The 16,236-nt window shown below is 40.7% G+C and overlaps 1 protein-coding gene and 1 long non-coding RNA gene across 5 annotated transcripts in view; one reads left to right on the top strand and one right to left on the bottom strand.

Annotated features, from left to right (window-relative positions):
- REPS2 (RALBP1 associated Eps domain containing 2) overlaps positions 1-16,236 on the bottom strand; it is a 94,895-nt gene that overhangs the window by 56,732 nt on the left and 21,927 nt on the right. For 3 of the 4 annotated variants that reach the window (XM_027638193.1, XM_027638201.1, XM_027638183.1), the window contains exons 2-4: positions 4,390-4,513; positions 2,004-2,152; positions 368-491 (exon numbers count right to left, since the gene is read on the bottom strand). In XM_027638193.1, coding sequence (XP_027493994.1) covers positions 368-491; positions 2,004-2,152; positions 4,390-4,513 — 397 coding nt within the window. Of the gene's footprint in view, positions 1-367; positions 492-2,003; positions 2,153-4,389; positions 4,514-6,749; positions 6,769-16,236 lie in introns of those variants that run through there. The other variant, XM_027638208.1, reaches the window with a different exon arrangement.
- Positions 6,542-8,936, top strand: LOC113944764. Its single transcript, XR_003526784.1, has 3 exons — positions 6,542-6,579; positions 8,658-8,760; positions 8,843-8,936. It is a non-coding gene; the product is annotated as an uncharacterized LOC113944764 (long non-coding RNA).

A 16,236-nucleotide genomic window follows, 5' to 3' on the forward strand; every position in this document is an offset into this window, starting at 1 on the left:
ATCTGAAAATTAACATGTGGTTATTGAAATGAGGTTTTCTTTCCCTCTAATGAAACCAAAAGCATCATGCACTCTGACAATACTTTCAAGCTCTCTGCCAGTGGGATATATTGCACATAGTCTTGTCAGAGATTAGGTAGTAGCATTTGTGAGAAGTTACACATATCTAATTTAATAGAAAGGAAATAGGAAGACAGCACTGAACAGCCAAAATAAGTAGATCAAATCATTTTCCAAAACACAAGTCTAATTAAATTTTAAAATCATTAGGCTGATTGTCAGTTGCATTTGGAATATAGCTACTTCTGATAAAGAAAAAAAAGGGAAAAAGAATTGCATACAGTGTGCATTGCAGTTTTTATCCTACCTCCATGCTGCTGCTCCAGCCCACTTCTTGCTTTACCATATCCATAACTTAGGGGTATTCTCTGGTAAGTAGATGGAGAAGCAGGAGGTGAGCAGATTGGAGACATTGGAGGAGACTTGGGTTCCTATTTCAAAAACACACCAACACAAAATGAGATGTAAGAAACAACAAAATCCTGCTGCACAGCAATCCAAAGGTGTACAACATGATGGACAAAGAAGAGGCAAATGCTGTGGCATTCTCAGGTCCTTTATTTCCAAGAAAAGGCATCTTAAAATAGGAAAGACAGACTTTGGTACTGAGTCTTCTGGGAGTAAAGAATGGCAGTGCTATAGCAAAGCCTTACAATGACCAGCTCAAGATATTTTAATTCTAAAGATGCCTGAAGAAGTACATGTAGAAGGCTCAATGTGAGTGGGCATCTTTGAATTTATGTATTTAGTTAGTGTGAGTGCCTTCGTTGTGCAGATCATTTTTCATATAAAAAATATACAAAAAATTAAAAATAAATCTCTGAATAGGTATTTTAAACACTCTGTGGATCAGCAGGTATCACTGGCAAAACTATCCTAAAGCTTTCTCTTTCCTTTGACTTACTCAGATTGCTCGAGAAGAGGATGTAATCCTGAAAGAGTTTACTGAATAAAGAGGAAAATAAAACACAACACAGACAATACAGATGGAGCCAAGGGTTTGAGGGCAGTGTTCTGCTTCAGTGTCAGTACACACAGACAGATAGGCACACATGTTCTTCTTCCTCATCCTGTTATTCCACCTGTGTATCTTGTCATCAGCTCACTCCTGCTGGTTGACCTCAGGGAACACTGTTACTGACGCCAACGCACTGTGTGGTAAATGTGTGTGCACGTTTCGGGAAGATAAAGTGCTCCTACCAGACACTTACAACATGACCTGATATGGTACCAGAGGAGAAAGTGTTGGGCCTGGGGAAAATTATGCAAATCAATATTTATGAAAATTATGCAGCCAGTGAAGCCAGTAGTACCTGAACAAGCGCTCTCAACTCTGCTAAGTACAGGCAATACAAACCTCTCTTGGACAGCTTTATGAAACTGCCAACTTAGAACAACAGATGCTGGGAAAATGTTTCACTGAGGACAAAAGAAAAGCAGATTTCTTCTGGACTACCCCTTGGGGACATTAGAATGAAAGAAAACCTGGGGGCCTTATCCCACCCCAAAATAGCGGCTCATGATTCAACATCTTTTCTCCAACTGAGTATTTCTGTAGTGACTAAGGACTGTACTGGCCATGGAATATCACTCACTTTCCTGTTCTGTTTCACAGACAGACTTCTATTTGCTGCTCCTCCCTGGTCCTCTGCAAGAAACAGTGCTGGATTAAGTAGGAGAACAACATTGAAAGAATTTACACAGAATATTTACAGGGTTGACAGGTTTATACAAGTTCATACAGAGAATTTTCTTCAGGAAAGTAAATGGGATGCATCAAAACCAGAATACAGACACAATGGTGATCATTTGCACATAAGGAGTTCATTTCATTTCTCATTCAAAAACTGGTGAAAAACAATGTGAGTGTAACCATTTACAGGACTTGACCCAAAAGGAGGATGCATAATGATATATCAGCCTGAAGAAGACAAGCCTGTTACCTGTTTGTCCCCTTCATCTGTTCTTTTGTAGGAATTTTTTTCCAAAGTTGCATGTGGAACCTGAAATTTAACTCCGTGGAGTTCTGCTGGAGTCCCATAACGTACTTCAGTGTCATTTTTCAGCGCCATAAATCGTGGCAGAGGTAATTCTTTATTAAAAGAGAGAAAAATTCAATTGAGACTACGGAACATGAGAACCGCTTTAAGCAGTATCGTCTTGCAAAACCAATGAAAAGTTTATCTGTAAAACACTACTGTTTATATTTTGTAACATTTCTAAGTTTGGAACTCCTTTGATTATTTTATGTCTTAATAAAAATGTGAATGTTACACAAAGCTACATTCTTAATGTACAGCTTAATATATAATCTCTTCATGCAAAGAGAAAGAAGTAAGCCTTGTGCACATTATTAAAGCAAGCAGCAAACTCATTTCCTGCCTTCAAAACCTTGCCTGTAATGAAAAGAATAGTTTCCCACAGAAACTGTGGGACTGATGAATTAATCAGTCAGGATCACAGAATCCTCAACACTGCCATCATGAAAGGAACAAATTAAAAATGGTAGGGTTCAGAGATCACACCAAGGCCTAGTGAGACGACCGTGTCAAAAGGTCCCATGTTGTGTCTGCTGTGCAGAGCAGGAGAGTGACACTTTGTCACTCTTTAAGACAATTCCGAATTATTTTGAAGAAACACCATTTATTTTTGTGCACAGTCACCCTGAAAGATCAATACAATTAAAATTAACGGAAAGCTCAAAACCAAGCAAAGCCATTCATCACCTCTGTAATCATTTATACCTACAGCTTCTACTAGGAAGAGAAAGAAATCAGTTGGAGTTTGGTACATGTTACTCACCCCACTCTAAAGGCACTCATATATTTTTAGAGAAAGTGTAATGAGCACTGGAAGCATTTTTACTGAAATTGTACTGAAACAGTAAGTAAGCAGGATATCAATACAAGGACTGCAAGTACACCTTTTCACTCAAATTTGTGGATTATTTGCAGATGCTGGACTTGTAAAACATAGACAGTAAACCTCAGTTCAGGTTTCTAATTTAGTTGGGGGGAGGGGTTGGTTTTGTTTTTTGCCTTTTTTTTTTTTTAATTAACATCCTTAAAAAGGACAGTAATGAAATAAGAGAGCGCACAAGATGCCTGTAAGGAAAATTGACAGACAAATCCAGCCTGCTCCTCTTCACCCTTGGTTTAAACTCCTGTTACAGCAAGGCACTGAACTGCACCAGCTGCATCTGATCCTCTCCACTTGGTCGGCAACTCTGCACTGCAGGAGCTCAGCTCACACAGGTCTGCATGTGCTTGCCATTCTGCCTTTCCCTCCTTGGGATGCGGCAGACCTGGGAACCCCCTCCCTGTGCCTTGTAATGAACGTGAGTTTTACATTTTGTTGCCCTTACCAGGGACAGCAGAGCAGAAACTGCTGGGAGCAGTGACCTGATTGCAAGGCTGTGGGTAGGTCCTGCCTTTCCAACCATTTCTCTCATCTTGAACCAGTTGCATCCCTCCTTCAGCGGGATGGTGGCACACCCTGTAGTCCAGAGCACAGCCTCAGGGCACAGTCTGAATGCCCACTTGAGATATGGGAGCTGAGGGTTCCAACCTGTTCAAGCTCAGGCAAATAGCCACATGCTTCGACACCTGAGCCCTGCTGAGGCAGAGCATGCATCACCAGGGCAAGAACATGAAGTTCCTTCCATTTAGTTGCTATCAAGGTTCTGCAGCTAAAAGGATCCTGCTTTGTCTCTTAATAACTTGAGTTTGATAAGCCTCTTTCAAAAAAAGGTCTTCTCCATCAAAAATGGTACATTTAATATTATTGCCAATTCATTGGGAAGAAAAAAAAGATGTTTTAAAATACACTTAATACACATTTTCATACCTACTCATACAAAGAAACATGATTTTGTCACCATTATCCATTTATTTCTGCAAGATTATTTGCTAAAACAGGTGAGTGTTACAAGCTGCCCTGTACAGAGGGACCCCCTTGACCTGCCCGTATCCCCCACAACATGCCTCCACTCAAAGCAGCTATCTGCTCTCACTCTGGACAGCTGTCAAGATCAGAAGCTGAAAGTGAGAAAGAAATGCATCTCCAGTACTATTATCAGCTGTCATTTGTGCAACTCCTTTGCAATGCCTTTTCCAGAAAGGGATGCTGTTTCAGCTCTGCCGTACATGTAAATTCACTGCAATTTTCTACCAGTCACTTAGAGCATGTAACATTACCTTCTACTCTTTCTCTGTTCCTTAAAATTGTTCATAGACACGTAATAAAAAGTTAACCACCATGGAGAGCTGACAAGCATTAAAGAAAGTGAGAAACAACTGCACAGTGCTGCAAGCAAAATTTGCTACTTACCATTCTTAATGCTCTCAATCCGTACCGGGAACCCTGACTGTGCTGCTGCAATTAACTTCAAAGCAATATAAAATTGAGCAGGACCAAAATAACCCACACGCTTAGCTCCACAAACTTCTGTAATCTAAAAGAGAAGAGACACATTGTTGGTTAAATGCATTTCACACTTCCAGGGAATGTCAACACCTCTACATAAACAAGAGGAAAAACTCTTTAAAAAGACAAAATGTTTGTTGTATTTGAAGTTTTCTTTGTTTTGATTTTTGTTTTGACTCAGGACATTGGTATATCAGGGACAGGACAGTAGTTGTTATGCTTTTCAGAAGCACTGCTGGGTAATACTGCTATCCTAAAACAAGTTATGGAGTTTTATACTATGTAAGATTCTAACAGCAGATGAAATGATAACTTTTTAAGTAGCCTCTTCAGTAAAACATTTCCACTGTGGAAGCTACGGTATATTTAGAAAATTGTGCTTAATATTAGCCCTTACAACAACAATTTAGACAATTACTGTAACTGGAACATAAGCACAACATAACAAAATACCCCAGCACACCACTCCAACAAACACTTCTTTGTGCTAAAAATTAACATGGTCTGAAGTTTAACTTCTATGTATACTTCACTATTTGCTTCACTCAGCCACCTCTATGAGCAAGCAGTTCTGTGTTCACAACACTCAGACAACAGCTAAACAAACAACCGCTATCAGCAGGTTTAAAGCACAGGCACCAGTTCTCCCATGCCTGGAGCTCAAGAGATGTTTACAAACAAATCTCAGACGGGCACTGAGGTTAACACAAAACGCCATTTGCCCCAGACATAAAGGGAAGGCTCGAACTGTTTTCCTGCATATACACCTTGATTAGCAATGTCTCCTGGCTGGCAAGGTGCAGCCTGCATGCACGACAGCAGAACTGTCACGGTTCTCCATGGGCAAGTGCTGCTCTCTCAGAAATGCTCCCAAGCTACAACAGCATGAGAGAAAGTAGCCCCATATTGTATATAAGTAAATAGCACAAATGAAGTCTATTTTTTTCTGATTTATTTCTATATGTGTGTATATATATATACACACACACATACACACATTGGCAAAAGTCAGGTGAAACAATTACTGAAAAAAACCAAATGTTTTGGAATAGTAATGCTTACTAATCAAAGAAAACTGTCTTCAAGCAAACTCTTTCTTCCCTGGATGTGGTCTCTGCTTTAACTGAATGAGCTCTGGCTACCTTCTCTTCCTGCAAGTTTCAGACTCGATCACAAGATGCATCAAGCAGTTTTTTCTCTTATTGTTAGATGAAAAGGGAGATTGAGTCTCCTGTATAAGGTCAGATCCAATTAACCAGCAGCATTTGCCATTCTCTTTCCTCTACTTATTTTCTTTCTTTAGTCACTCTGGCCTTTTTTTAATCCCACTCTTCCCTCTATCACTGGCCTTGCTTCTTTTATTTTCTGGTGGGAATGCAAGGTACCTGGGATGCACCCTAAATGCATGGTGCTGAAACGTAATTAAAAATGGAAGCATGCCCGGGAGGAAAAGGTGGAGTGGAATTTCTTGGAAGAGAGCTGCACTCCACCCAGGGCACAGGAAGGAGCCCAGCACGTTGCATCACCTCAGTGGATAGCACAGAAAGCACCATAAAGACCCCAGCATTGCAGAGTGCTCCCCACCAGCATAGGGAGTAGCACTGTCCGCTGTAGGGTTGGTCCTGCTGCATCAGCAAGTCCCCCAACAGCAGATGTTCACGGACCTTACCAGGGTCCCATGGTAGGAACTGACACCACAGGTGGATGCCCATGGTGCTGTGGGAGCAGCACCTGGCTGCCTGCCTAGAGCATGGGTGTGCTGTCACAACAGCACCTTCATAGCACCTTCCCTGGTTTGGGAGGTCTGGGCAGAGCACCGATACCCTTTCTGAGCTCCAAAGCAGATTTCTTTCCCTTGTCCCTGGACGCTTCCAATTCGCTCAGTCCTGCTGCCCACACCACCTACTGCTGCACAGTTCCTTCCCGAACAGCAGCCCTGGATCTGCCTGATGCAGCAGTGTGGAGCACAGATGACTGGACTTAACCCTGGACACGGAATATGCACAGCAGCTACAGCTGACACTGCCCCTCACGGGTACAACAGTCCAGGCACAAAAGATCCCAACAGCTCTGGGGACAACGCTGCTGTGGCAGGTATGGGGGAAGCCACTGGCTTATTCAACAACCTGGGGCAAAGCAGATGGACAAGGGACACAACTAAGTTGAAATTCAACCTGGATACACAGCTCTGGTCTGTTATGGGAGGCATTTATTAAACAAAGGCCAGTGCTGAATAAGGTAGTTGGCAAAAGCTGGGCACTCACTGGCACTCAGGTCCTCCTGTTGAGGGTGTGGTTGCTCCCCTCCTGCGTGACAGTGCCTGGGATGGCACCTTCCGTGGTGCAGAAATGGCACACAAAATCCATGGGTGTACCAGTGTGTACCCTATAGGGATTTTTCTCCTCTCGGGCTCTTTTCCTGCCATGGCTACGCTTCCTGCTCTGCCTACACTTACTGACACGGAGCAACAGCATTACCGTGATCTGCGCTTCCTCTTGCTGGCTGCTGGAAAAAGGCAATACTGAGCAACTGGGATTTTCAGACAGGGATTCCAGATGCTACTATCTTCCTAAAGAGCGTTAATTTTCCATATTTATTTATTTATTATATATTTTCCATGTATCAGATACAGAGAGTTAATTTTCCTTGTACTTTCTGTACTTTGAAATATTAAGGTTGTTGAATGCTGTAAATGCTCTGCTTGCTCCTCATATGGAAACATGAACATTTTATTCTGAATAAGAACATTAAAAATTTTTACCAAGGCCATAACACCCCTCAAAAATACAGTGTTGTTTCTTAAGCACACTTATAGTCAACCAGCCTGAAACTGCCTCTCCGTAATTTTGCTTTTTGATGATAACAACAGGAGATATTGTAGATATAACAGAGATTTTGTAGATATAAGCATCTCTGTTATTCGTGCAGCCAGATTCTGAGCTCTTTGCTAAGGGTCCAGAGCAAAAAAGGAAGCTGACAGAGTAGTCAAATTTATTACACAATTAATTGTAGGTATTTATATAGATTAATTGCAGGTATAGGCATTTACTCTCATCAGGTGCCCTGTACAGTTAAAAGAGACGGTCTTGGGTTCCTTCCAGACAGCATTTTATACTATCTGGAGCAGGACTTTGCTCAGAGCTGCAAAGAGGAGCTTCTCTCCAGCAACCACAGAGGCTGGTGGCAGATTAGCATTTATCTAAAAGTAATTCTTCAGAACATGCTGCCTGCTCAAATTTCCACAGCAGCTTAAACTGAACACTGCACTATTTTTTTGTTTCCTGGTTTTACCTTTCACAGGGTCAGTGCTCATAGCTTTTTGATGGGCAGATTACATTTAGTGATATGTAATTCTTAAATTAGGTTAGTTTGTGCAACATACTAATAGGAATCTCCACGATCCATCCAAATTAAGGGCATTGCATATGAATGTGATATAGAAATTTTTAATTTAAATCCTTTCCTGTTATCAGTTTGGATTGCATACTTTACAGCAAGCTAGCAAGGAAAGAACTGGTATTTTCCGCTCATGCACTGCTAAACAGACACACATATAAATCAAAACAACTTGCACACCTTGATACTTCAAGGGATTTTGATACAGAATTACTGATGGTCAATATATACTGCAATTTTTCCTTAAAGTCTTCAGCAGAAAATTGCAATCCTCTAGTTGCAGCCAAATATTGAAGGAAGTATTTGGAAATAATTGAAAAAAAGTATTGGAAATAATTTTTCATGGTGGCAGGTTACAGATGTTGCTTGCCAAATCTAACCTCAGGATGATAAACAGAATTGATCCAAAATCACACAATCACAGAATGGTTGGGGTTGGAAGTGACCTCTGAAGATCATCTAGTCTCATCTCCTTGCTACAGCTTCACCTAGAGCAGGTTTCACAGGATTGTGCCCAGGTGGGTTTCAAATATCTCCAGAGAAGGAGATGTTCCAATTCTCTGTCATCCTCACAGTAAAGAAGTTTTTCCTGATATTCCGATAGAACTCTGTTTCAGTTTGTGCCTGTTGTCCTGTTACTGGGCACCATTGAGAAGCCTGGGTCCATCCTCTTAACACCACCCTTCAGATACTTACATATATGGATAAAGTCCTCTTCCCATCTTCTCTTCTCCAAGGTAAACAGGCCCAGCTCACTCAACCTTTCCTCCTAATAGATGCTCCAGTTTCCTAGTCATCTTTGGAGAAGTGATGCTTGAACGTTAACCACTTGGACCCACCGCCTACCTTCCAGTGCTCCAACCCATGGGATTCCTCCAAGTAGGTCCTTGAAGAAGCCAACGTTTGTTCTCCTGAAATCCAGGGCTGGGATCCTACTTATTGTACTGCTTCTTCCACACAGGATCCTGAACTCCACCATCACACAGTCACTGCAGCCAAGGCTGTCCCCAACCTTCACATCCCAAATCAGTCCTTCTTTGTTTATTAGTACAAGGGCCAGCAGTACACCTCTCCTCCACCACCTGTATCAAAAAGTTATCACCAGTGCTCTGCAGGAATCTCCTGGACTGCATGTGCCCAACTGTGCTGTCTTCCCAGCAGATGTCAGGGTGGTTGAAGAAGGTGGAGGATGAGAGCCAAGGCTTGTGATTGTGAGGCTACTGTAAGCAGCCTTGACTTCCTCAGTCAGTCCTGGAACAGCAACTCTCATTTCAATGGGATTTCAGCAGGTAGCCTTAACGCACAGGTTCTGTACATGAATCACGCCACCTTCCCTATCAAGCATCCACATAAGAAGGAGAGAAAGAGCAAGATCTAGATGCCTTTCCACCTTCTGACAGGTCAGAAGTTTTTCTATCATTGTAAAAAAAAAAAAAAACAAACCACCAGATTTCCAATTCATAAATCACAGAAGGGTAGCTGTCTCAAACTACTGTTCTCCATGTAAACTTGTAATAGAAAAGCTTTACATCTTCAGGTACTGGAATACAAACCAGTTTTTTGTAATTTTATCCACTCACTTCTCTGGCTGACAGTAAGTGTTATTTTTATAATTGCTCCTTGAAGACATTCCACATGAAGCAGCTTTTCCCAGCACAAACTGAAATTGTTCCAGCTCTCTCCAGTTCTCTCCAAACAAGTTTCCACTGCATTCTCCAAGAGCACTGACCTTGCAAACACGCTGGGCAGGTCTAATTCAGATTGCAAGAGCTAAACTTTGGGACTGGAGTATAAGCCTAGAACTGAAGTCTGTTTTCCATAAGTAGAAAAAGGAGTAAAATCAGAAATAATGTTACCATAATCCTATGGACAGGTTGAGACTGTCATCCTGCAGCCTCGAGGGAAAGGTTTTTAGCTGTGAGGTGAAGGTACACCTGGGATTTTTGCTTTTCCATTTAGCCATTAACGCTGCTGTGGCATCCTCTGTATGAAGCTGGTACACAGTTTTTGTCTGTTCTCTGCCACCTTGTTGCTACCTGCCACATGGATGGTCACTGCTTGTCATTTGTGGGCAAACCTAGCTCAAAGGTGCTCCTATCTCAGTGTGGGTTGTGAGACCCTGTGAGAACACACGTAAACCGAATCACGTAAACTGAGCACAAGTCAGTTTTCTCACTGCATTTTCCATCTCACCCTAGCCCCAGAAAGCGCAGTTTGTTCACTCGTCCTTGCTCAACCTATAATGAGGTAGAAATATTTTCCAGTTCATCAACTGCCTCTGACTTTTAAGGAACATGTTGAAAACCTTCTGCCGTTGGCCCATGCACGCCTCACCCAGCGCTCTGCGGAGGACAGCCAGCTGTGACGCCACCACTCAGACCTCAACCACAGAGTGACCTCAGGCTCCCTTCTGGGTCAACCACCAGCTTATAACATTGTTTCAGAGACAAATATTTGCAGCAGTGGCTTATCAACAGCTTATCTCAAAATTGTGTCATGCATCTGACCCACTTTACCCTTTTTTTTTTTTATTTGCGTTTACAGACTCTTTGATCTGCTTGTTACGGACAAGTTTTGCTACATTCTTAAACAGGTATTTCTCTCTGAACAGATCATTGTTCAGACATTTGTAAAACTATTTGGAGCCCAGGGCTATATATCTATTTCTTTATTATTTTCAGCGAAGTACGAAACAACACATCCTGGATCCAGGAGGATTAATGCCTGGGAAGGCAAAAGGTAAAGGAATATATTGGAGCTGTTACATACCCAGCTGTACATAGGAAGAGACTCTGCTATGGATTACATTCCTTACCTTTCCTTCATATAAGTGCTATTTATGTAACTATTTATTTTACTCTGTCATCTTGTCTTTTAAAAGACATGGTTTAAGCTCTGCACAATAATCACTTGACATTCAAGAACACATGCTGCAAAGTAAGCTATTACTAAATTGCCAAAGCTTATCAACTTCACTTAACAGAGTGGTAAAAGCAACAGAGAGCTACCCCATCAGTCAGGCAAAAACCATCAGGGTTTCCTTAAACTCCCTGCTCCCAACACAACTCAAAACCACTCACATCTGCCTGCACCAGTGCTCCATTCCGTGTGCCATCGCACCTTTGCACATCTCTGAGGAAAGCACTTCACTTCAGGAACAGGGTAACACTTTTCCATCAGCTCCAAGCAGAACATTTTTATGCCAACATCGAGAACTGCAAGGCTTACAACTCAGTGCCTGTTTGTGTGCACACACGTGCGCAGCCTCCAACTGAACTGCACGAAACAAACACTAAAACCGGTTTCAAACAACTCTAAGTCTTATACTGAAGCTTAACAGTAGAAGTATTTTATGTACTAGAAGTTGACTCCCGAGCAGAGGTTAAAAAAGCCCCAACCTGAAACAGAGTTGTTTTCAATCAGTAAAGAGCCTTGTGAGCAGGGCAGGAGCAAGGCAGTCACACTTGGTCAGTGCAAGGGTCTGTCCAGTCCTCTCTCCTCTGTAACAGTGAGGTGCAGATGCCTATGGAAACTCAAGCACATGAATCACGCAGTACTCCTCTTCAAGTAGGAAGATTAGTAATGCCAGCATACTGCACATCACAAAAATATTGATCTGAATTGTGCAGCTACCAAGACACACGAGTCAGCATTGATAATCAAAAGATTTCAATTATTAAGGAGTGTTGGTAAGAAAAAGTCTGCCAGGGAATAAAGGTTGCTGATGCATGCTAATATTTACAACCACTGAAATATACCTGCAAGAAATGCCATCTCCCATGTTCAACCTTTTACCTTTAATATGCAAAGATGACTCAATCATTTACCTGCATGTGATGTGGAAAAGGTGGACATTTTCATCTCATGTCAGTCTTACTGGGGAGTTTAAGAACCTCCATTCCTGAGAAGTATCTGCCAGACATCACACTAAGTAAATAATTTTCACAATAGCAGTGCCTACAGCATTAGGTCAGAGGTTGTTTTATACATTTGCTGATACTTCAACCTGTCTTCCCTTTGAAAGAAAAAGCACCACATTCACCAAACACATGCTTTTAGGAGTATGTGAAAAGCCTGCAGGGGTGAAAGAGATGAAGCAAATTATTTTCAAAACCTCCTTGCCTTTTTCTTCTCACTATTTAGAAAACGAATGCTCCAAGAACAGCATTCATCCACCTAAAATTGTTCTGTGTTTCATATGCACTAGTCTGTATCAAATTCATATTAAAAAGGTCGATAAATACAGCATGTGTCAATAAATGTGTGTAGGAGTGTGAGTGAAATTTTAGTTAAGCTTGAAACACAAATATTGCAAGTCTGAAAACAGGTTACTCCATTTTTAAGAACTTGGCATAAGGATACCAACAAGCAGTACAGATTTTTCATAAAAGTATGAGTCCACTTATTCACCGAACTGCTTCACATTCTTTGTAGGTAATCAGTTCCTCAGCATCTGGATATGGCAAAGCACATATTCAGCAGGTCACTCTCTTAAATGCTGCATGCACAGCCTTGCCAAAAATCACTATTAAAACCTGAAAACCCACAGAAATCTGCAAAGTACACAGAATTGTTATGGATGCTTTATCTGCTTTTCAAATCTTATTGTGGAAGTATGAGAGTAAGCACAATGTCTGAAGTAAAATGGTAAGTACAGAGCTATCACACCATCACATCCTAACAAGTAGATTGCACGAAGTTTGCCCAGAGGTTATCCAAATTTCTTCTGATGCATGTCTCTGCCAAGAGCATTTCATTCTCTTGCACATGAGTTTCATAAAGCCCATCCTACAGATAGTTAACACTATACAGTTTAAACATTGCAAATATGGTTCTTCAAAGGCACTAGTCATCCAAAGATTTTTGTTCATTTTACTGCTCACCTCTTCCCTTCAAAGACCTAGGGGTACAACACAGTAAAGCTCCAGAACATGAGAGAAGAGAACACGGACCCTCCAACTCTTGCCCACTCAGCAGAGACATTATCCCGAACCCTATTACCCACAAGCAACTGACATAGTAAAAGGACCTTGATGGAGGCAGGAAAGAACTATCTACACTGGAATTTGGACAGGGCTGGCACTGGGCCAGTTGAAATACCCATCTGTTCCTAAAACTTTCATTTTCTGGAGGCTGAACTGAAAATAGTATCTAAACCTTACTAGTAGTGAGAGTGAATGGGGAGTTCCTTTTTAACTCAAGTGGAAATGCCATGTTTTGCACAGGAGCTGCACCAGCATCCTTTGGGAATGAAAATACAGGATGATCACAGGAACATTAAAGGACAACACTATTTTTAACAGAGGAAGTGTATATCCTTGTGTTTCTGGCATTTTAGACCACTTCAGCAACCAAGTTGTTAATTATTTCAAGGAATACTTTACATAAGCAGCATATCCATTAACATATTTTGATCTTGAGAGTACATTTTCACTGACTTTAAATACAGCACTCATTTATAAGCTTGAGTTCATTTTTTAGAATGACATTTATCATGCACTCCAATGTACTTCAAAATGCTTATTTTGTAAAATTTATTCAAAATGCTGTGTGTGTATATATATATATGCAAAACTGAAATTAAATGTAACTTGAAACTCAATCTTAAAAAAAAATCAAACCTTTGTAGGAAAGGTTTATGTGATCTGAGACTTTTTATAAAAGGAAAAATGGTCCCTCCATTGCTGCAGTTCAGATATGAATTAGAAGACAGACCTTGAGGGTTTTTTTAAAAAAAAAACCTGAAAACACTGACATATTATAATAGAGCATGAAGCCAATTATAACTTGAGACACTTCAAGACTGCACAAAACCATGTAACTGAATCTCGCAATTTTGTTATTCGTACAAAGAATCCTTATCCTACCTTTGTCAAATTTCAGTCTCTTAAGAGTGCACCACTGAGAAATCATAGATTTTTCCAAAGGGAAAAAAAATCCCCATTGCTTGGCTTGATGTCTTTTCTTTTTTTTTTTTTTGGTTGAAGTCAAAATTCAGTTTGGGTATTACTCATACAAAACAAATGTGTTACAGAAAATTCCACTTCACTTTGACACAGCATGAAGTGTTGTTAGACAGGGTTTACCTTACCATTTGAAGAAGCAAACATCAATTCTTTGTTGCGATTTACTCTTCAGTAAATGAGTTAACTTAGGAAGCTCAGCAATACAATTCTGTTTTGTTCTCATGTTAAAATATCATCACAAAAAGCTTCAGTATAAATAACAGTTTGTGAAATATTGCTCCATCGCTCATAAAGAAGATTGCCAAACTCACCTAAGGTGCAAAGAGTAACTTGAAAACAGTTGAAAAAGTGAGAAGCTTTTAGCAGCAAGGAGATAACATCTCCTATTATGTTTTATGAATAGGCAATCAAAATATCTTCTCAAATTCAGAGGCCCTTTTAGCACCTAAGGAAAAACAATGGAAACAACTACTAGATAAACCCTGAAGTAAAGTACAACAAGGAAAATGGGCAGAAAGGCACATAATATATGAAAATAAACTGCTATCAGAAATTTCTTCTGACACTTTCATTGTTAAACTCAAGCCAAGGCTACTCAAAACATGTACCTTTTACAGTCAAATCTTTCCTCTCAGTTACTGTCCCAGTAACTGCATTGCTAGGGGTGAACCTCAGAAAACAAAGCTGTTTTAACTTCACTACTGAGAGGTCTACAGGTCTGCCTACAGATGGTACCACAGTATGCTCCTGCTGCCTCTACAACAGCTGCCTTATTATTTCCACATTTCTTTGCAACTACAAGGAAATACCTCAGGAGTTTCACTCTCAGATGCTATGCCAGGATAACTTTACGATCTGTTCCATTTGTAGGCGTTTTCACAGCTGAAAGCATACCAAGAGTGACCGACAGCAAACCTCATGACAATTACTATTACCTTTACATATCCATGCAAAAACATTTCTCTACTTATTTTGGAAGACAAACAGCCTTTAATTCTCAGTGCGTGCTTGATGGGATGCACTCCAGTCACCACTGCAGCCCTGATGCACCCAATCACCCGTCTCATCCAAATTAGATGTAGAAAGATTATAGAACAACATCCAACGTTTACCCTTTTACATTTTAGTAACAGCTTGCCTAACTGCAGTACAAGGCCTGTGAGGAAACTCTGAATCTTTTGAAGCTTCTGCATAAACATGAGTTTCTGCTGTTGGAGTTCTAATATGCAGAATTTTACCCAAATAATGAGGTAGTCTGGGAAACTAAAAGCCACAGGCAGAGATGGTTCAGACAAAGTCACTCCGGTCACTCGCAGAGGCAGTAATCGAAACTCCCCTTTCAGCTATCATCAGGATTTTACTCATTTTGCCAAGCTTCTTTGACCACAAGCAGCAGTAGCACCACCAACTGCAAGCACATTGAAGGAACTCCCAGAGCATGCACCTAGGAAACATTCCCAGACCCCACACAATAGAGTGACCCAAACCCACTTGTGACTGATACATAGCAGAGCAGGCCAAAAAAATACAGCAGCAAAGTTATCATCTGCAGGTTTCTGGATTTCACTGCAGAAAGCCTGGCACATGGATCAAAGCAGGAAGGCCTCTCCCATACAAAGTTCATAGCAAGATTTTTCTACACAACAAAACTCAAGTTAATCCCTCTGGATCTGTTTTCAGTGGGTCCTGGTTCCAGTAAAGAAATATAAGAATAAAGCTTTTTGTATGCATTTTTGTCTAACATTTATATCACCAGATTTTTTTCTCTCTGGTCAGTGCAATGTAGATGAGTGCTTAAACATTCAGTTCAGCAACACCTTTATGCTTGTTTCCATTAGTCTTTCCTCCCTAATTTTTAATTGCTTAAAACAACTGTAAGATCCAAATGTCACAATATACAAAAATAACTCATACCTCATTTAAGAACCCCAACTCTCTTGCAAAATCTTCCCCAGCACTACACAAAGAGATTAATGTCCAGAATTAAATTGGAGCAACATGAGTTTTAAGATTCAGCCAACTATCCAGCAAACTTTTTTTAAGCATGTCCAAAAATTAAATTCTGTACATTAAAAAAGGAGACCAAAAGTGTTTTAAATTATGTCTTTTCCAAAGCCCCAAAGGGAGCAACTTGATGAAGACTTGTTTTCCAAGTCTTGATAGCAGAGTGAAGATTTGTGCAGTTTAAAATTAATTGACATGTTATTAGGAGCATTGCACTCAATTGAAATGGGCATAATTCACTGACAAAGGGGTAAGTCAGGAATGAAATTCTGTGAAAGGATTTTCTAACCACCAGGTCAGTGGTAATTTGTGTGAAACAGCTGAGACTGGTTCACTCTGGAAAAAAAAAGTCACTAATGGCACAGCCTATTTCTCAGCTCTCAGA

This window comes from Corapipo altera, unplaced genomic scaffold (assembly GCF_003945725.1).
Source record: "Corapipo altera isolate COAL_440 unplaced genomic scaffold, ASM394572v1 0, whole genome shotgun sequence".
Lineage (NCBI taxonomy): Eukaryota > Metazoa > Chordata > Aves > Passeriformes > Pipridae > Corapipo > Corapipo altera.